The sequence below is a fragment of the Eptesicus fuscus genome, chromosome 20, assembly GCF_027574615.1.
Source record: "Eptesicus fuscus isolate TK198812 chromosome 20, DD_ASM_mEF_20220401, whole genome shotgun sequence".
In the NCBI taxonomy this organism is placed as follows: domain Eukaryota; kingdom Metazoa; phylum Chordata; class Mammalia; order Chiroptera; family Vespertilionidae; genus Eptesicus; species Eptesicus fuscus.
In genome coordinates, this window is record NC_072492.1 from 38307780 (window position 1) to 38329149 (window position 21370).

Below are 21370 nucleotides of genomic sequence, written 5' to 3' on the forward strand. Positions count from 1 at the left end.
CAGACTGCATTCAAAATATTGTTTCCTCAACCCCCAGATATTCCCTCTCCCCCACCACGATTTTATAGTCTGGAGTACTAAAAAAGTACTACCGTAACTTTTCCTACATGAGCTCTTAAATTTAAACATTATGCAAATATAATGTTTAAATGCCAATCAATCTTGATTTGGCTTTATCTGGGTCTAAGATTTGATTCTTTTTGTTCATACTGGGACAAGGGGAGAATGGAAGTGAAATCTAAAGTTACCCACCTACCTTAAGCTAACCATTAGTTGCAACTTCCATCAGCAGACATTAAACAGAGCTGCTTATAGTGGGAAAAAGTTTCTCTCTTTTCAAGTTTTTTTGCTTATTTTCTCCACTGGGAAATCCCAATTAAGGAGAAAATAGCCATAATTATGACATTCCCTGAAAGAGGAGGATCCATGAGAAAAACATGATCAGCAGTTGACTACAGATGGAATTATATTTCCTAGAGAAGGTGAGATGCTTTATTACATTCCACTTAGATCGAACATGTTTAAGTTAGCTTTTTATAAAGGCAGGTTTGTAAAAATGAAAACTTTTGAGGTAGGGGTTTGGACTAAGATTCGAAGTCTATTATGAAGTTTTCTACTTGGGAAGTTCATTTCATTGAATCTGAAATGAAAATGCAAATAGGAAAGTAAACTGATATTCATTTATTCTTTTTTAAGAGCAGAAAATTTGCCCTCGTTTCTGTGACCCAGATTCCATTTCTTATTTCTAAAGTAAAGCATTTTGCAGTCATGCTGACTGTCCTCAATATTAGGCTAGAGGCTCTCTGGGCCAACAGAAGGTTAGATCTCAATAAAAAGAAAGCAGATGTAGATTTGGGTTAGTAACTTACTTCGGGGTTTCTGTGCTGGAAAAGCCCCTTAAACACTTTACTTTCATCATAGTAATAGCCAATTCCATCTGCACGGTAATCCTTGTTCTATTCTTCTAGTCTGAGCCAAGTTATAATGTGACTCACCCACCTTCATTCTAAATCATTATACCCTTTGCTGAAGAAGAGGCAGTCAACGACTGCAGCAACAAGGTAGTTAATGAACTGGCAAACAAGCTTGTTTTGTTGCTATTTAAACTACTGAGAAAAATTAGTTTTAACTTCAAGTAATTTTACTGTTGATGTCTCACCACCAGTACTAGTATTTCACACTGGTATTTCCAGAAGAGTAAGCAATGAAATCCCACCTATCTCGACTGGAAAGTGGAAGGTTGGTATTTTTCTTTAATCATTTTAAACCAATTTTATAGTCTCACTCAGACTATTCTATCATTTCAAGTTCTTGGTAGGATGGGAATACCAATCCTCTTTGCTGTGTCTTCAGATTATCCTTCACAAGGCATCTTTTTGGGCTGGCCTTTGAATGTTAGTAATGCAAGATGGCAGCCACCATGGGCTGAGACAAATTTGTTTGTTTGTTAATCCTCACCTGAGGACATTTTTCATTGATTTTTTTCAAAGAGACTTAAAGGGAGAGACAGAGAGAAACATCGATGTGAGAGGAACACATCGATTAGTTGCCTCACACACACACCCCAACTGGAGCTGGAATTGAGCCTGCAACTCTTCAGTTTATGGGCTGACACTCTAACCACTGAGCAAAACTGGCTAGGGCAGCTCATGTAATTTATAAAAACAAAACATACAGCCTTAAAATAGAATATGGACCTAAGTATCAAGAAGCACCACATCCCTTTATAAGATTTGTAACAAAAATTAATATGAATGGAGTTAACAGTTCTAGTGGGTGGTGGACCCAAGTGCCATTTGAATGCTAGCAAAATGGCAGAGTTCATATAGCATAAAAGTTGCCCTGCAGTAGCTTTGGTGTCTAATGATGTCTAAAGAAAATATGATAGTCCCTCAGCCACATGAAGGAAAGCAATTAATCAAAAAGAAATACCAGATGTCCTTCCCTCCACCCATTCAATTTAAACAGTCTTCCGTTTCCATAGGAGTAAATTTTCTAGATACATCTTGTACATCTCAAAGTACTGGAAAGGAAGCTCCCATTCAAAGGCAATTTATCTTAAGATACTGTAAATGATAGTAATGTTTTGTCCATTTGAAATAAGTTGTGCTGTAACAACGTAACAACAACAACAACAACAGAAAACAACCCCAACTTCCAGGGCTTTTATCTGTATTAATTAATACCCATTCAGGGCTGCTACAGTTTCAGCTCATAAGCTTACTACTCTGCCTTCACATTGTTTGAACCCCAGAAAGCTTATATTTCAAAGAGAAATACAAAATAGATGAAAATGGAATAAAACTCTAAACAAGGACTTAAACATTCTAAAAACTACAATGTTTTCAAGATTAAGAGGCTCTTGTAGACCTGATAAAGTTCTGAACTCCTCTAAGATTCTGCTACACTTACCATAGATATGTGTTAACAATGGATATCTAAATCCAGATAGCTAACTATACATTGTTGTGTGTTCAACAATAACCTCCACGCGATTCTCTATTGAAATCTTTTTTTAAAATATATTTTTATTGACTTCAGAGAGGAAGGGAGAGGGAGAGAGATAGCAATATCAATGATGTGAGAGAATCATTGATTGGCTGCCTCTGGCATGCCTCCTACTGGGGATCGAGCCCGAAACCCGGGCATGTGCCCTTGATAGGTATCAAACCCAGGACCTTTGGGTCCACAGGCTGGCGCTCTATCCACTGAGCCAAACTAGCTAGAGCAAAATCTATCTATCTATCTATCTATCTATCTATCTATCTATCTATCTATCTATCTATCTATCTAAAAGCCTAAGCGACCTTTACAACTGAACGAACGGAACAACTGACTGAATGGAACAACTGACCAGTCGCTATGACCCGCACTGACCACAGGGCGCAGACGTTCAACGCAGGAGCTGCCCCCTAGTGGTCAGTGCACTCCCACAGTCAACCTCCCACAGCCAGCCAACCTCCCCCGGTTCCTCCCTGTGGCTAGCCAACTTCCCCAAACTGGGCGAGATGGCCCCGATCAGCCCTGATTGCCAGCCAGGCCTAGGAACACCATTCATGCAGGAATTTCGTGCACCAGGCCTCTAGCTTTTATATAAATGACACTTAAATTTGCTATGTAAGTTTTAAGAACAAAAGGTTTGTAAAAACCATCTTTAAAAAGTTTCTAAATGTTTGAGTAAAAGAGTAACTTTCCATGTCAACGCATGACTTTTAAAAAATAAATAAAACAGTTCCTCACAGAGTTATTACAAATCTGATACCATGACCAAATCTAATATAAATTATACACACACACACACACACACACACACACACACACAAACACACAATAAAATAAAATTGGCAAGGTATCAACTTGTACCCTGAGTGAAGTAAAACTCGAACCTGTAGGTTATTCAGAGGTTCCATCTTCATGACTGGACCCAAGGTGTTGAGAGGCAGGGAGACATCAATGCTCTGATTTGGCATCAATGGTGTATGGATGGCCAGAGGAGTGCTAGGGATGACGCCAAAGCTAGGAGAGAGGATGAAGAAATTCTAGAAGTTAATCAGGAGGCAGGATTTAGCTGCATCATTGGGTTTCAATGGCTTTTTACTCCTATTGAAGGAACATAATTTTTTATAATATTCCATGAAGGAATAGTAAGATGCAAGATGATCAAGTCTAATTTACTATAACACTGGTTACAATATAATTCCTGTTTTCTATTAAATGAATTTGAGTAAGGATAAACAGTCATACGAACAGAATTGGTTTGCTAGTGCTCTGATTCTGAAAGTTTCTTATGTTTATCACATCATGAGAGACAGATTGTTAATATCTTTTTTAAAATACATCTTTCCTTAGATAATCCTTGAGAGAGAGAAGACTGAAAAATAACCCCCTATAAAGTACAATAAATTTATATTATTTCACTAACTTGATAACCTGCCTGATCAGTCCAGAGAATTTACTGGTAATTCTCATTTTCTTTCTTTTTTGTTCACTTAGTTAGGACAAAATCATTAGAAAAGAGACAGTCTACATATAGCAAAAAATTTGATTGGCTTAAACATTCCAAATGACTAGGATAAGTTGTAGTTCCAAATCTGACACTTTCTAAGACTAAGGCAGACAATGAGTACAGTACCCATCAGTATTGCTGGGTCACATGGTAAGTGGGAGAATTCCAGCTGTTCCAGATCCTTACCAATTTTAGCCATGTTTATAGATATACGTATAGCAATATTATGTTTTAATTTGCATTTCCCAGAATGACTAATTATATGAATATTTTTACATAAGATTGTTCATTCTTATATCTTCTTTGGGGAGGTATCTGCTCAAATCTTTCCTCCCTTTTTTTATTGTCTTACTATGAAATAGTAAAATTTCTTTCTTTCTTTCTTTGTTATCGATTTTAGAGAGAGAAAGGGAGAGGGATAGAGAGATAGAAACATCGATGAGAAACATTTTGCTTTTTTGATCTTGCTCTTGTGATCAACAAACTCTATCAATAGTCAATATTGGCATAGAAACACGGCAGCAGCTTAGTTCTAAATCTTCCAATTGCTCCTCTTTGAAATGATACAAAGGAAACAAAGGAGAGGGAAATTTCCTACAAATATACAACTTCCCCTTCTGCAAACTCCAAACTATATTTAAGTGTGGCCTCAGCACATGAGATCAGCAGAACTGGTGAGAGAAGCTCTGGAGGTGCAGCAGGGAGGCCCAGGGAGTCCTGGGGCCTCAGAGACTGACTGTAAATATCCATTCTCAGAAAAGAACCCCATTCCTAGTGTCAAGTGCTGTGAGTAAACAGGGAACAACACAGAGAGGAAGTGGAGAAAGAAAGTAGAAAGTCCCCAGGGAGACTTGGGGTGGTGGTGGTGATGACAGAGCTAAAAAAGCACCACCTTTCATTCTAGACTGTTTGGCTCAGTGGCTAGAGCGTCAGCTTGTGGACTGAAGGATGTGAGGTTGGATTCAGGTCAAGGGCGCATGCCAGGGTTGTGGGCTAGATCCCCAATAGGGAACTTGCAGGAGTCAGCCAACTGGTGATTCTCTCTTATCACTGATGTTTTTTCTCTCTCTCTCTCCCTCTCCCTTCCTCTCTGTAATTAATAATCAATATATATATAGCACCACCTTTCAAAGGGGAAACAAATACTCTGAAGACAGTGCTATGTTCCTTGGAGGCAGAGACCAGTAAAAGAATCTACAAAGCTTAGGACAGAAATAAAAAGTCTTCTTGAATCAAGTCAGGTTCTGAGAGGCAAAGGAGTTGTGGCTACACCACAGTAAAGGGAGGAGAGTTCTTGGGCAGCAAACCCTAAAACACTACCCTGGGCTTATATTCCTTTTCTACCACAACGCTGGCTAATAGCTAGTCCTGCAAATTCCAACTCATTCAAATATGAGTATCAAAATGGTATAAACACAGCACCTATTCAAAGACACTATCCTTAAAAGCTGGAAAAACAGCAGTACAACTTCCTTACTGACAAGCAAAACATACTTGAAAATAATTTGCCACTGAAATAAGTGGAATTATGAGACAATTATACACGAAGTTAAGGGGAAAAGAACACTTAATGAAGCAACTGAAGCTATCTAAGAACACACAACAACAAAGGAAGCACCTGGGAAAGAGACGGCCAGACAATAGAAGGTGAAGGAGAACCAATAAAATTCAGGAAAAAGAATAAATCATGTTAGAAATGAACTAAACTACATCATGAACACAGATACAAAAAATACTCAGCAAAATTTTAGCAAATCAAATCCAGCAATTCATAAAAAAGATAACATATCCCAACAAAACAGGATTTATCCCAGGAATACAAGATTGGTATAACATTTGAAAAATCAATGTAATCCGTCATATAATAGACTAAAAAAACTTCACATGATTATCTCACTAAATGAAGAAGCACCTGACAAAATTCAATACTCAATTAGAACATGACAAAGGTGTCCCTTCTTACCCATACCAACATTTACTGGCGATCCCAGATAGTATAGTCAGGAAAAAAAGAAAAGAGAAGAAAAAAAGAAAAGGCATAAGATGGAAAAGGAAAAAAATAAAGCTGTCTCTATTCACAGATAACATGACTTATCTATGTAGAAAATCTTTTTTTTTATATATATATTTTTATTGATTTCAGAGAAGAAGAGAGAGGGAGAGAGAAACATCAATGATGAGGGAGAATCATTAATTGATCCGGATCAAGTCCACAACCCGGTCATGTGCCCTTGACTGGAACTTAACCTGGGACCCTTCAGTCCACAGGCTGATGCTCTATCCACTGAGCCAAACCAGCCAAGGCTATGTAGAAAATCTTAAGGAATCCACAAAAGGGCTACTAGAACTAATAAGTGTATTTAACATAGTTGCAAAATACAAGCTCAATATAGAAAAATCAATTATATTTCTATATACTAGCAATAAGATCTGTATGTGAAATTATGAAACAATGCAGAGAGAAATTAAAGACAACCTAGATAAACGGAGATATATAACATGTTGATGGGTTAGAACACTCAATATTGTCTGATATCAATTCTCCTCCAAATTTATCTACACAGTCACTGTACTGAATCAAAATCCCAGCAAAGAACCTAAAATAGCCAAAACCATTTTCAAAAAAGAATAAGGTTGAGCCGAAACCGGTTTGGCTCAGTGGATAGAGCGTCGGCCTGCAGACTCAAAGGTCCCAGGTTCGATTCCGGTCAGGGGCATGTACCTTGGTTGCGGGCACATCCCCAGTAGGGGGTGTGCAAGAGGCAGCTGATCGATGTTTCTAACTCTCTATCCCCTCTCTCTTCCTCTCTGTAAAAAGTCAATAAAGTATATTTAAAAAAAAAAAAAAAAAAAAAAGAATAAGGTTGAATAGTTTATACCAGTGGTCAGCAAACTCATTAGTCAACAGAGCCAAATATCAACAATACAACGATTGAAATTTCTTTTGAGAGCCAAATTTTTAAAACTTAAACTATATAGGTAGGTACATTTTACTAACTTAATTAGGGTCCTCCTAAGCTGGCCTTTGCTAAAAACTCAAGGGGCCAAAGAGCCGCATGTGGCTCACGAGCCGTAGTTTGCCGACCACTGGTTTCTACTATCTGATTTCAAGACGTATTATGGGGAAAAAATTTACTTTGACTTACTTTATACTATATATAAAAATTACCTCTAAATTAATTACAAAAGTAAATATAGGAGTTAAATCTATATAAATGTCTATTAAAAGAGATTGGTAATTATGGGTCTAACAAAAATTTCTAGCTAGAACACAAACAGCGTAAGCCACAACATTTTTAAAAATTTAAGACATGTATCTGGCAAAGGACTTTGTATCCAGAATATGTAAAAAATTTTAGCCCAGCTATTGTGGCTCAGTGGTTGAGTATCAACCTATGAACCAAAATTATGGTCACTGGTTCAATTCCTGGTCAGGGCGCATGCCTGGGTTGCGGGCTTGATGTCCAGTTGGGAAGGAGGGCGGGGGGGGGAGGGGCGGGCATGCAGGAGGCAGCCAACAGGTGGATGGATGTCTCTCTCTCTGTTCTACTCTCCCTTCCTCTCTAAAATCAGTAAAAAAAATAAAATTAAAATTAAAACAACTAGACCAAAACCAAATAGCTCTTTTCTCTGTACCGTATACTGCTTCTAAATCACTCTACAAGAAACAATAATAGTAGAAATTAGGAATATAACGTGCCTCATAAAAAAAAAAAGGTCACAAGAGATATAGTGTAATTGGCTTTTCTTTGTCTGGAAATAAGCACAAATTCAAGACAAAATCAAAGGTGAAAGGATAAAATTTAGAAATGATACAATTTACATAATGAGTGAAAGAGGGAGCAAGGGAATGGAAAGAGAGCAAGTTGGCCTCATCTGTCATAACTGAAGGTCAAAGATAACAAATCAAGTATAGAAATTTAAGCATACTTAAGAGTATAAAAGTAAATTCAAAGACAGTACTAATGACATTAAGTAATGGGGGAGAAGATATAGGTTACAGTAGGAAATTAATAGACTATCTATAGAAAGCAGGGACTACGAGTATTTTATGAAGGAAAAAGTATAACTATCAGAACCCAAAATAAAAACTTTTCTAAGCATCATACTATTTAAAAAAGCAAAAGCAAAGACAAATAGGACTAAAAGTGTGAAGGTAGACAATGCAGATTGCCTTTACTACAATATATTTTCCCAACAGTTTTGGCCTTGAACATGGCCAGCTCCTTTAAAAGTGACTGGAAATATAACTGGTCTTGACAGAAAACACACACAGATTTTCTAGATACTTAAGTGATTTCTAATGTGCCAAACTTTCAAATCCAGTTTGTGCCAAATGATAAGATAGTAACTAATGTAAGTTGTTACTGATGAATTTTATTAAATTTATTTTAGGGGTCCAGTTTGAATATCTTGTATTTATGAATAAACAGATCTGCCATCAAAGTCTAACAGCCAGTTTTCTGAATCACAATGAATAAAAATCAGTGATGTCTCAGAACTGTAGGAAATCAACATTTTATGTCTTCATGTTCTCCTATTAAAGCAGAGAATTCATGCTAAAAGCAGACTGTCAGCCTATATTTAATTACTCAACTAACCAGGTACACTGACTGTCTTCTATATTTTTTACATCAACCCAAGTCCATTTATCCCCACCGAAATGTGAGCTTTGGACACACATTTGGTTCACTACTCTAGTTTTAGTACCTCGAAATGTCTGGCACACAGATGCTAAACAATTATTTGTTGAATGAGTAAATGGACTTCAATTAAAAATATTTTTTTAAATAAACTGTTTTAGTAAAAACATTCTAGTCCTAGAATCCTTTAAGAAGGCATTAAGGTCTGGTTTCCTCTTCCTACAGGGATGAGTTTTCCAGCAAAATTCCCTAGGGCCTTCCGAGTTGAAGCTGACAACCGAATAGATGCGCAACGGCCAGCATTCCCTCTACATCTAGCATTTGTCAACATGAGAATTTTCCCCCATCATTAATGGAGCATTCTCTCATTGGCACAAGGTACACATGAATCTAGCTGAGGACACTTATTTCTTACCTATTCTTGTTAAACTGGATTGCAAAGTCTGTCATATGCTGCAGAGCTTTGTTGGTGAAATTCATTTCCATATAGATGTGCCCCTGACGATGAGTAAACGTTCCAGAAATCTCCAAGCCTTTGGCCTTTACTGCAGGCAGCCAGACCTGAAACACAGTACAGAGCTCAATGAAACTAGGTAAGATTTATCTCGATGATGAAATTTCACTTCCTTAGAGAATTATGGTGATTTTGTTAGTAGCTTTGGTGAAAGGCTTAAAAGGGAAGACATTGAATCTACTAATGAAAATGCATGTTTATAATCTTTGAAGGCTTTTTTATCATTATCAATAATCTCCTTAAGGGCAAGGACTATGTCTAATGTATACTTTTAACCCTTTGCACTCGCTTGCTTTTTTCTCGATTCCTGCTACCTATGCTAACCGTGTCGAGTCACACTCGACATCCGAGTGCAAAAGGTTAATTCTTGCTATAGTTTCCAGTAAATACTAAGAACTCAAATGTTGCTTAAATAATTTGAATACCTATTTTCTTTATATAATTCATTAATTACCCACCCCTGGCCCCCAAACTACAGTAAAGGTAGTTTCCCTTTTTGAATTTCTATGTGAGCATGACATCAGTAAAGCTGAGACTAAAAGAACACCAATGACAAAAACCTAAATCAGAACTCTATAAAGGTATACCAAATTTGAACAGGCACTCTAGAATCGATATGTAGTATCAATGGAAAGGGGGAATGTAAGGAATGAGAAATAAAAATATTACTTCTCTATATTTTCCCCCTGTGGTATTATATATCAAATTTATACTAGATTGACTTCAGTGTCAACACACTAGACAATATTTCTAAGCATGAGAACAAAATTCAAATACTTAGTAATGCCAATTTTAACTCTAATTATAAAAATGGTTACAGTACTTCCTATTGCTAAGTTTAAGGACATCTTTCATCTTTTTTTTAAACCGTGCAAAACAAGGGCCCAAACCTTGAATTTATTATCAGTGGAAGTAACACAAATGATAGAAACTAAGTAATTCAGGTCATGTCCATTAAGAAAGTGTTGCTTTGCCTTGCCGGTGTGGCTCAGTAGTTGAGCACCAACCTATGAACCAGTAGGAGGTCACGGTTCGATTCCCAGTCAGGGCACATGCCTGGTTTGTGGGCTTATTCCCCAGGAGAGGGTGTGCAGGAGGCAGCCGATCAATGATTCTCCCATCATTGATGTTTCTATCTTTCCCTCTCCCTTCTTCTCTGAAGTCAAATATATATATATATATGTGTGTGTGTGTGTGTGTGTGTGTGTGTGTGTGTGTGTGTCCCAATGCATGAAGATTTGTGCAAGAATGGGCCTTCCTTCCCCTGGCTGCTGGCACTGCCTTCGCTCTGGCCGGAGCCACCTTTCCACTCCTGCCCGGAGCCACCTTTCTGCCTTCCCATGCTGCCCAGAGGCCTGGAGCAGCTGGGGCTGTGCGGACGCCTGTGTCATCGCCATGGTGACGATGCAAGCATCCCGCCCCCTGCCAATGGGCGCCTGTGTATGCAAATTAACCCACCATCTTTGTTGGGTTAATTTGCATATTCACTCCTGAATGGCTGGTGGGCGTCTTGAAGGTATGGTCAATTTGCATCTTTCTCTTTTATTAGTGTAGATTAGTGTTGATGAAAGTGTTGCTTTACTTACAGCCTTAGGAGCCACATATCCGCCATGTACCATGCCTATCCCTGTAGAGAGTTCAAATAGATCATTCAGACCACTGCTGACCACAGCAGGAGTAGGTGAAGGAGCAAAGGTTGCAGGCACTGATGATGGAATGAAGGACTGTCCCACCTGCAGAGAAAAAAAGGGGAGGGGAGCGGATCAGGAAGAACAGATTAATAGCCCTTACAATGTTTCTACATATTTTAGCAATACTGATAAATCAATAAGAACACACCATAATCACAATATTATTAGGAGTTGAATCAGTATATTCTTTGTCCTTTTAGTCATCATTGATAAGATAAACACTCTTTAGAGGTCCTATCAAGAGAAAGTAATCAGTACGATTAGAAACACAGTGATCAAGATATTTTATTTGTTTCCAATTTTAGCTTCCATGATTCTGTGCAAAAGGCCTATAAGTACCCTATAGAAGAAAAGTTTGTTTCTACAGAAAGAAGGAGAAGCATCCAACTTAGACAGCAGATCCATTCCCACCTGGGTCCAGGCAAATCTTATTTCCCCTTTTAGGCATAAATATCTAGTAGGAAACTCTCCTGTGGGAGGATATTCCCATCCCCCAAACTAACTTACAAGGAGAGTCTCACTCTGAGTCCAACTGACTCTGTCAAGTATTTTAAGATGACACCAGAGAATAAAGGTACTAGCCAGTCGAGATGGGAGGGTCCATTTAGCTCTCTAATGTCAGGAAAACAAAGATCTGTGTAAACACTAGAGCACCAATCCCTAAAGATGCCCCTATACCACATGTGATGTATGACCCCAAAGTTTCCAAGTATCCCTATGCTACTCTCTATTCTTCATATATTGCTATAAAAGTTTTGGTGTATAGTGCTAGATAGTGGTGGCTGGTCTGAGAATGTGTGCATAGGAAAGGCATCAAACGGGGCAGCGCATCCCATGGTAAAAAAAAAAATGGATGGCACTTACTGCCGGACTTCCTCCAATGCCCCCGCCAAGGTCACTGCCAAGCTGAAAGAGAGAAAGGAGAGAGAGAAGAGAGAGGTAGAGTTCATTTAACTAAGTACTAGATGCCCATACAGAATCTGTAAATTGCTCTACCAAGTTTCTGGAATACATGCTCTTCAGTTGTGTCCCAAAGCTGAAAGAATTTCTAGACTGCAGAGAAATATGTCCTAGGGGAACCAAGTAATGACAGTGATGGTGTGTAGGAGTTTTGAGAAAATTTGGAAAGAAGATGGAGCTGGGACATCTTAGGGATGTTTCAGATCCAATCTTTCCAAAGGGGTACATAGGCACAAACGCAAACTGAAATTTAAAAATCTGCATATTTAAAAAAGCTCTACCTTCAAGCAGTAATATTTTTTAAAAATATATTTTAATTGATTTCAGAGAGGAAGGGAGAGGGAGAGAGATAGAAACATCAATGATGAGCGATTATCATTGATCGGCTGCCTCCTGCAAGCCCCCTACTGGGGATCAAGCACGAAACCCGGGCATTTGTTCTTGATTGGAATTGAACCTGGGACCCTTTAGTCCACAGGATGACACTCTATCTGCCAAAGCAGCCAGGGCCAAGCAGCAATATTTTGAAAATATTTTATTTTTTCTTTGCTGCCCCTCGTAGAAGGGGGAACCAAACCAGTATTGAGTTGCAATTTTAAGCTGCAAAAATTACAGGGGGAACAAGAGTGGTTTTTAGAGTTTAGAACTTTCCTAAGAAAGAAAACAGCTGGGATAGGAAGATATCCTAGTTGGTGAGGAAGTGGGAATGCAAATCTCTCTCACAGTCAATACTACTGAGAAATACTGTGATTTATTTGGAGATCACGTAAAATGATGCTAACTATTGGAGAATTAGCCTAATTTAATTAGCTAGGTGGCAGGAAAATAATTCCGCATGGTCTCAGTCTCGGCCCTTCCTGCCCCTGCAGGGTTCTTATATAATTCACCCTGAAGTCAGTCTTCCACAACAGAAGCATTAAAGAAGAACTGAAGCTGAGTATAGCTGGCATGAAGAAAAACAGAACACACATATATACACAATTAATGATGCTGTTTAAAAAGTTAAAAAAAAACACACCCTTTTTTGCTATAGTTCCACATTTGCTTCCTCCTTAGTTCTCACTGTGCATCTAAAATTCCTCTTTGAACCACCAAAGGCTTGTGTCTGCTTTACAAAACAATGTTCCCTTTATTGTCTGTAATTCAGTGTAGAAACTTGGAAATCTTGGTACTGGATTGTGCTAATAAACAAAATTGCAGCCCTGGTCAGTTTTTCTCAGTGGTTAGAGCATCAGCCCATGGACTCAAGGGTCGCAGGTTTCCCGGTCAAGGGCATGTACCTTGGTTGCAGGTTAGATCCCTGACCCTCGTTGGGGCTCTTGCAGAAGGAAACCAGTTGATGTCTGTCTGTTGATCTCTCTCTCCTTCCCTCTCCGCCCTCCCTTTCACTCTCTCTAAAAATCAATAGAAAAAATATCCTGGAATGAAAATTAAAAAAAAATTTTTTTTTCATTGGTCTTCAGGATTTGGGAAAGATTTATCTTCTCAATGAACAGACAAACAGGGTGACCAAACTCTAAAATATAATCTCTACTGAAAAATAGTAAGACTTCTGACAAAGTCTTGTTTCCACCATGACAGAAAATAACCCCAGCAGGTGCTTCTAACTGGCATTAGTAAGAAATTTCTGCTCTAAGCTACAGAGTACTCCAAACCTCTCCAGAATCTGGTTAGACATGGAACAAAAATCACATGCATAAATAAGTAAAAAGGTCATCATAAATAACAATTTGAATAACTATAAAAGTATGAAAGGAAAAAAAAGATACATCTACTTTCTCACACATCTGCAACATGACATCAAAAAAGCATGAAATTCCTTTTATTTGGGCAAATACTGATGTAATGTTTACTGGGATACAGGCACTACTGGAAATGTAAAGATATCAGGCGATGAAGGGAATACACAGATGAAGAAAACCCATACTTTGCCCACTGGCAGGAGAAATAAAACAAAAACAGAATATTAAGAGTGAAAAAGAGAAGTTCTGAAGAGAGAGCCTCCTTCTAGCTGAAGATAATAAAAAGAAGCTTCAAAGAGGTGGTAGTGTGGGATTATAAAAAGCAAAACTGGGGGGTTATTTCCTGAATGGAATGAACAAAGTCTGAAAAACACATACACGAATAAAAGCAAGATCAAGGAGGAGTATGGTTCAATTAAACCGGAGCACAGGATAGCTATAGGGGGAAGTAGCGGGGGAAGGAAAGTTGTAGAAAATAAGTCTGCAAAGGTAGGCTGATTACAAGATGTTTTTAGTTTTTATTCATAAAAACCTGGAATTTCTTAGACTAAAATTCAAGTGTTCTGAGTACTAATAATTACTTCAATTGTGTTTCATTAACTATGGTTTTTAGCTTTAGATACACAATGGAACGTGTGTGTTTTGTGTGTGTGTGTGTGTGGGGGGGGGAGACAGAAATTTAAAAAATAGTGATGTCATGCCTGAGTCTCACCCCAGAGATGGTTTAATTGTTCTGGGTACAGCCTGGGCATCAGAATTTTGAAAAGCTTCCCTAGTGATTCTTATGCACAGACAAGGTTGAAAAACATTGCCTTAGAGCAGTGGTCGGCAAACTGTGGCTCGCGAGCCACATGCGGCTCTTTGGCTCCTTGAGTATGGCTCTTCCACAAAATACCACAGCCTGGGCAAGTCTATTTGGAAGAAGTGGCGTTAGAAGAAGTTTAAGTTAAAAAATTTGGCTCTCAAAAGAAATTTCAATCATTGTACTGTTGATATTTGGCTCTGTTGACTAATGAGTTTGCCGACCACTGCCTTAGAGAATTAACTATTATTTGAACTCGATTCATCTGTTCAGAGTTGACTTTGAAGCTAACTCTTAAATAAAAAGGAAGTTAGAACTTGAGTAGAAAGAAAAACCCTTCCTATGGACAGGGAGAATGCAAAATGTCTCATTTGTCCTGATACTTTGATCTGGTTTTGTGATTCCTTCTCCCTCCCACCATTGTCCTCCCTTCTGGTCAGGTTTACCATCCGAGCTTGAAAGAAGTGGAATTCTTTTTAATGTATTTTATTGATTTTTTTACAGAGAGGAATAGAGTTAGAAACATCGATGAGAGAGAAATATCAATCAGCTGCCTCCTGCACACCTCCTACTGGGGATGTGCCTGCAACCAAGGTACATGCCCTTGACCGGAATCGAACCTGGGACCCTTCAGTCCATAGGCTGATGCTCTACCCACCGAGCCAAACTGGCTAGGGCAAATGGAATTCTTTAGAAGGACTTGGTTGGCACTCGTTGGCAAAAAAAAAAAAAAAAACAAAACACACTGAAAGAGAAAGAGCAGTTTTATCAAATATGCTGAATTCAAGAAAAGCCCTTGAAAAAAAGACCCTCACCGACAGTGTTTAGGTCAAAAGAAATAAAGCCCAATTATAGCCCTTATTTTCTTAGCTATCAATCTTATTATCTCTGAGTATATGAACATTATCTTAGCTGGAAAGATCTGAATGTACTCTCCCCCTCCTCAGGCCGCTCGTCAATTTAATTTAAAACCAAGGAAGAAACTAAAAAGAAATCCCGATATTAATTTCTTTATGTTCAGTATAGCAGATACAATTCAGCTAGAATCAAGAACTCTGATCTTACAAGAGAGGATCAAGGACTATTAGAGACATGAGTTCAGAAATATAAAGGCTCACCTAACTATGCTGTATGTCCAGAAAGCAAAGGGAAAGGAAAATTTCAGTATGTTTTCTAACTAGCAAAACTAAAGCTTTTTCAGCACTGTTATTCTTGACTGAAAAAGATTCTAAGGAACGTTATTATCCTCCTCTCTGAAAATATGACAACGGTAATAGCACAGTGATGGCATGAGTGACTAATAAGGAGATGTCAGCAAGATGGGAGCCAATTACCCAGTGAGTGGCTTCTCTTATCTACTGTGACAAGCTGAATGATGCAGATATTAATCAAGAAAGAAAATGAAAACTAGAAAGCTGAACAAAACCCAGCAAAGTTGTCATGTAGCCTGAACTAGCTATTAACCATTTCAGTGAGTTGCTGTATTATCTGGATGAGATTTATGTTTGGCAATACTTATCAGGTAGGGTACAAAATCAGTAAAACTAGGATTTGTAAAAATTCAGTGATATCTGTTATCCAGTGAGCTGTTGAAAGCCAGGAATGAAACGTGGTAGATATGTAAGATATGGCTGTAATCTCAACCTGAGGTGTACAGATTCTGTGTTTAAGTGTCTCTCTGAAGCTGTCCACTTTCCATCGTCCCCCGTATTGCCTTACTCAGACTATTTTCTCTACAAAGGAAATAATGTCACCTATAGGCCAAATAAACCAGAATGCAAGAAGATGAAGGATGGTGAGGTGCCAACTTCAGGAAAAGAATATCTCAGCCCTGGCTGGTGTGGCTTAGTTGGTTGAGCGTTATCCCGAGCACCAAAAGTCCACTGGTTGGATTCTTGGTCAGGGCACAGGCCCAGGTTACAGGTTTGATTCGTGCAGGAGGCAGCCGATTGATGTTTCTCTCTGTCTCTCTCGAAAACCAATAAAAACAAAAAAAGATACTTATTTAAAAAAAATAAAGAGTATTTCAAAAGCTAAAAATTGAGAAATTTTCCTAAAGTTCTGTAGCTGATAACCAAGTCAAAATGTTGTACTAGAGGTATAGTAGAACTCCAATCCCCAATTTAAGTCATAGTAGTTGCAGTCATTAAATGGTACTTAGAATAGTACTAATATTTGGCCATTTTCATATGCCAGGAGTAGTGCTGAACAGGGCTCAGTTCTTGCTGAACTACACAACAATGTGTCCTTGCAATGTTAGTTCAGTAACTGGATGGAAAACTATGATTTCATGGTGACCTATTATAACTTATGAGCTAAAGGGACTTCAGTATGATTACATGAGCTCTGCAGCACAGCCAGGATGAACCAAAAGTTAGAGCTGAGTTTGCATATAGCTCTAGCTCATCTAGATCAAAAGAAAAAACCCTCGATCCAATGGCAATATATTACAATAGCAGAACTACATAGAAGTTCTATAAGGAAACAGGTTTGCCTAACTCCAAGAAAAGAGAAAAAAAATATTTTATAAAAGTTTATCAACTGAACCTTGGCTGGCGTGACTTAGTTGGTTGGAGCATCGTCCATACACCAAAAGGTGGGGGGTTCGATCCCCGGGGTAAAGGCCCGGACTGGAAGCAACCGATCTATGTTTCTCTCTCAAATTTCTCTCATTGATGTTTCTTTCTCTCTCTCTCTTTTCATTCCTCTAAAATTCAATGAAAAAAACAAAACACAGCATATTCTCAGCTGAGGATTAAAAAAAAAAGTTTATCAATAGAGATGGCTGCTGAGCAGACACACACACACACACACACACACACACACAAATCCAAATTTTTTCAAAATATCACAACAATCTGGATTAGATGTATTTGAGATACATCTGATCAGTCCAAAGTACCTTCCTGCTTCTAAAACTGTGGAGTTGTCCAAGTATCTAAAGACATTCTCTTAAGTAGAGGTGTAGATCTTAAGTTCAGATATTTCTTTGCTCCCATCTATAATTATTTGCTATTTTCCAGAACTGATTTAATTGAAGGGAGTCTAAGGAATGCTTCAGGTTAGACAGCTTACTGACAGCTCTGTTATTCTGACTCAGAACAGAATGATGTACAAACAGTATACAAAGAGTCCATCACAAACAATAAAACTTATACCAAAACCCTATTGGTGTCAAAAATATCAATCTGTATTTTTTCCTACTAGGGTTTTAGATTTTAGAAGGCACAATTCATCTCCTAGGTGAAAGTATGATTTTTAGCTGTTGGGCTGCAAATTTTAATTTGATCTTCAAAAGGCTGTTCAAAAAAGCATCATAAACTATAATCAAATTGGTGAAAGAATCTGTAACCATGCAAAAGCTATTCAACTAATGGCTGAGAACAGCCTTAACGTGAAATGGCATAAATGAATTTATATCATACAAAACTATCAGGATACTCAACTTTAAAGAAAAAAAGGCTTATATAATCAGAAAAGTAGGAGGATGTAACAGATTACTTTGAGATGAAACAGAGAACAGAATGTGACAAAAAGTCCTCAGAATGGCCACTACCAGTTTCTTAAGTCAGACAATTTCATGTTGAATCTGGTAAAAATCCAGAAGAGAAGCTCTACATCTCATTTTCCTTTGTAGTACTTACTACCTGCCCATACAGGGTGAGGCAAAAGTACGTGAAATACAGTTTATTCTTACATTTTTTTATTAGTTATCGTATTATTTACCATATGAACAACTGCAAATCTACTTTTGCCTCACCCTGTATATTTGTCATCTGTCTGCTTCCCACTAGAATATAAGCTTGTAAGGACTCACCACAACTATATTTACAGTACATAGAATAGAGCCTGTCATAGAATATTTATTGAGTGAGTATCCTACTAACCATGTAAACAGGACTATTGGCAATATTATTTCTTAGGGAAAAAATTTTGAAATGAATAATTTTGCTGGAGAAAATTATCACAAAATCAACAGAAGGCTAACACAATTGTTTCATCAACTGGTCTAAAGCATCATATATGCATCAATCTTGCCAACACACATGAACAGAACCAATTGGGGGTGGGGAAGGGAAGGGTGCCCCTACACAAGGCCAAAGCCCTTTCAAGAGAGGAAACGTATTGTCTGAGTAGTTTTGACAGCCAGTTTTCAGCAGAAGAATGTCTTGAACAGATAAACAGGGCTTATCCCCACTAGTGCTTTATATCACAACTCATTGATGTGATTTTGTGGCTCTACTTAAAAGAGGGTAAGATGAACAATCTTGTTCCTTTTGCTGCAACACAGATATATAAACTTATCCAGTCCCCCTTTCTATGTATAAATACACTTCTACAGTCCTTAAACTTTCATGTGCCTCCTAGTGGCATACTAATCCAAACTCATACACCCAGGGCACAGAGAGGCCTAGGGCAAACAAACCTTGTGTTTTATCTTAAACATTCACACTGCCTTAACACATCAGTATTTAGTCTATGTTTACATTACTTACGATCAAGTAAGACTGACATTGCAAGACAATGAGCCAAGTTTCTTCTGCAGCTTCAGATGCATCCTACACTATTCTGTATGCTCCAGAGATTGTGTACCCCAGTTTGAGAAGGACCAAAGGTAAGACTAGATTCTATTCCAGAAGATGACAATAACAAATAAACTGGCACAATCACAGGATAGTGGAAAAGATATAAACTCTGATGTTTTGAAAAAGTTCTGGGTTCAAATCCCAACACTTAACAAGTTGCGGACCAGTAGTTTTATTGCTAGCTTTACCCAGTGGCCAGATAAGTTTCTATTGAACGAGTACAAAAAATGTTTTATGTAAATGTTAAAGGCATGCTTTAAAATTAAAGCATTTGAAGTTATTTATTACATGTTCTTACCAGTTAATATCTTTTTAAAGTATGATACTTTGTAAAACACTGTGTAATATTAAGAGAGAATTCTCGTAATCCGTCTGCAATGTGTTAAGACTTATTTGCATGGAAAATAGTATGGAGTCTCCTCAAAAAATTAACCCTTTGCACTCGCTTGCTTTTTTCTCGATTCCTTTATTCTAATGCTAACCGTGTCGAGTCACACTTGACATCTGAGTGCAAAAGGTTAAATAAGAAACTGCCATTTGACCCAGTAATCCCACTTCTAGTAATATAGCCTAAGACAGCAGTTGCCAACCGGTGGTCCAGTGGTCTGAAAGGTTGGCGACTGCAGGCCTAAGACACGTGAAATACTAATCAGAAAGAATGTATGCACCCCTATGTTCATAGCAGCACAGTTTACAATAGCTAAGATCTGGAAACAGCACAAGTGCCCAGCAGTAGATGAGTGGATACAAAAGCTGTGGTACATTTATACCATTGAATACTATGCAGCAGCAGTAACAAAGAAGGATCTCTTACCCTTTTGGGGGGGGGGGGGGGGAACACCTGGGGAGTATCATGCTAAGTGAGATAAGTCAGTCAGAGAAAGACAAGTATCACACAATTGAACTCACATGTGGAATCTAAGTAACAAAATAAAGTGATGAACAGAATGGATCCAGAGACATGGAAGCATGGAACAGAGTGCAGAATCTTGGAGAGAAGGCAGGGGAGGGGGGATCAACCAAGGACCTTGCACACATATATGCATAGCACACGGACACAAACAATGGGTCGGTGAGGGCCCGGGGCGGGGGTGTGGGCTGGAGGGGTTCAATGGGGAGAAAAGGGGACATATGTAATACGTTCAACAATAAAGAATTATTAAAAAGAAAGAAAAATAAAAGACTTATTTGCTATGTGACCTCCAGTTTTCTATATAATGAAGCTCAATATTAATTACTTTGCAGGGTTATTTTGAGGATTAGAAATGATAAAAGTTCTAACACAGGGACTGGCACAGACACAGACACTCAATAATTGGTAATTATTCCCTTGACTGCCAGAGACCAACCTTGATTAAATCCAAGAACTGATTAAAAAAATAAAAATTAGTGGTTATAGAAGTCACACTGAAGAACATACCAGGCAAAAGTGGGCCACAATTTACAAAGATCTCTCCACAACACTACCAACTCTAAAATAAGCTCTGAAATCACTACAAATCTATTCCAGAGGAAGAAATATAAAAATGCAAAACTAGGCCTGGCTGGTATGCTTAGTGGTTAGAGGACCGTCCTGCGCACCAGAGGGTCAGAGGTTCAATTCCTGGAGGGCACATACCTGGGTTGCAGGTCCAATACCCGCCCCCCTGGTTGTGGGCGCATGCGAGAGGCAACCAATTTATGTGTCTTTGTCACATGGATGTTTCTCTCTCTCCCCCTCTTCCATCCTCTCTAAAAACCAATGGGAAAAATATCTTCATGTGAGGATTAACAAAAAAAGAAAAAAGAAAAAGAAACAGAGGAGGAGGTTTTTAAAAGCATGCAGTGGAGTCAGGAAAAGGCAGTTTCTCCTCTATTCCACTCCATTCCAGCTAGGCACACTGAGAGCACATTCCCCAGGCAGGAAACCCTTCGTCAGCATGAAGGGCTCTCTGGATAATGCTTCCTTTCCATTTTTGATGTACAATAGCACCATTTTTCTAAGTAGAATAATACACAGCACCTTGGATAAAAAAAGGTTATAATTTAGCCAAGGCCTCTGCTGATGCCTGAAAGTAAAGGCAGCAAATAATTGAGATGAAATGACTACTTTAGTGATCCTCAGAGATATCAGACTTATTCCAGATGGTTATCTTTATTACATGTATGCAAGAACTATATACATGGGCATCGGGTCACCTTCCACACTACAAACCAGAAAGATTTGCCCTGTGAAAAAATAACCTCAGATGAGCAGTTTCTTAGATCCAGTATCAGAGGCCTCAAAGATACATACACAGTTTTTAAATCAAAGAACAAAAAAACCCAAGTAACTACTTTTGTAAGCCTACATCTGAATAGTACACCGCCATGCTCAACATACAGAACAGAGTAAGTTCCATTACCTGAATTCATTCTACATCAAGGCAACAGTTAAGTTTATACTA

At 38.3% G+C, this 21370-nt stretch overlaps 1 protein-coding gene across 4 annotated transcripts in view; it reads right to left on the reverse strand.

Annotated features, from left to right (window-relative positions):
• Positions 1 to 21370, reverse strand: part of AP2B1 (adaptor related protein complex 2 subunit beta 1) — a 100816-nt gene that overhangs the window by 25500 nt on the left and 53946 nt on the right. For 3 of the 4 annotated variants that reach the window (XM_054709895.1, XM_054709896.1, XM_054709898.1), the window contains exons 15-18: positions 11719 to 11760; positions 10750 to 10896; positions 9065 to 9210; positions 3387 to 3516 (exon numbers count right to left, since the gene is read on the reverse strand). In XM_054709895.1, the coding sequence (XP_054565870.1) occupies positions 3387 to 3516; positions 9065 to 9210; positions 10750 to 10896; positions 11719 to 11760 (465 nt within the window). The remainder of the gene's footprint in view (positions 1 to 3386; positions 3517 to 9064; positions 9211 to 10749; positions 10897 to 11718; positions 11761 to 21370) is intronic. The other variant, XM_054709897.1, reaches the window with a different exon arrangement.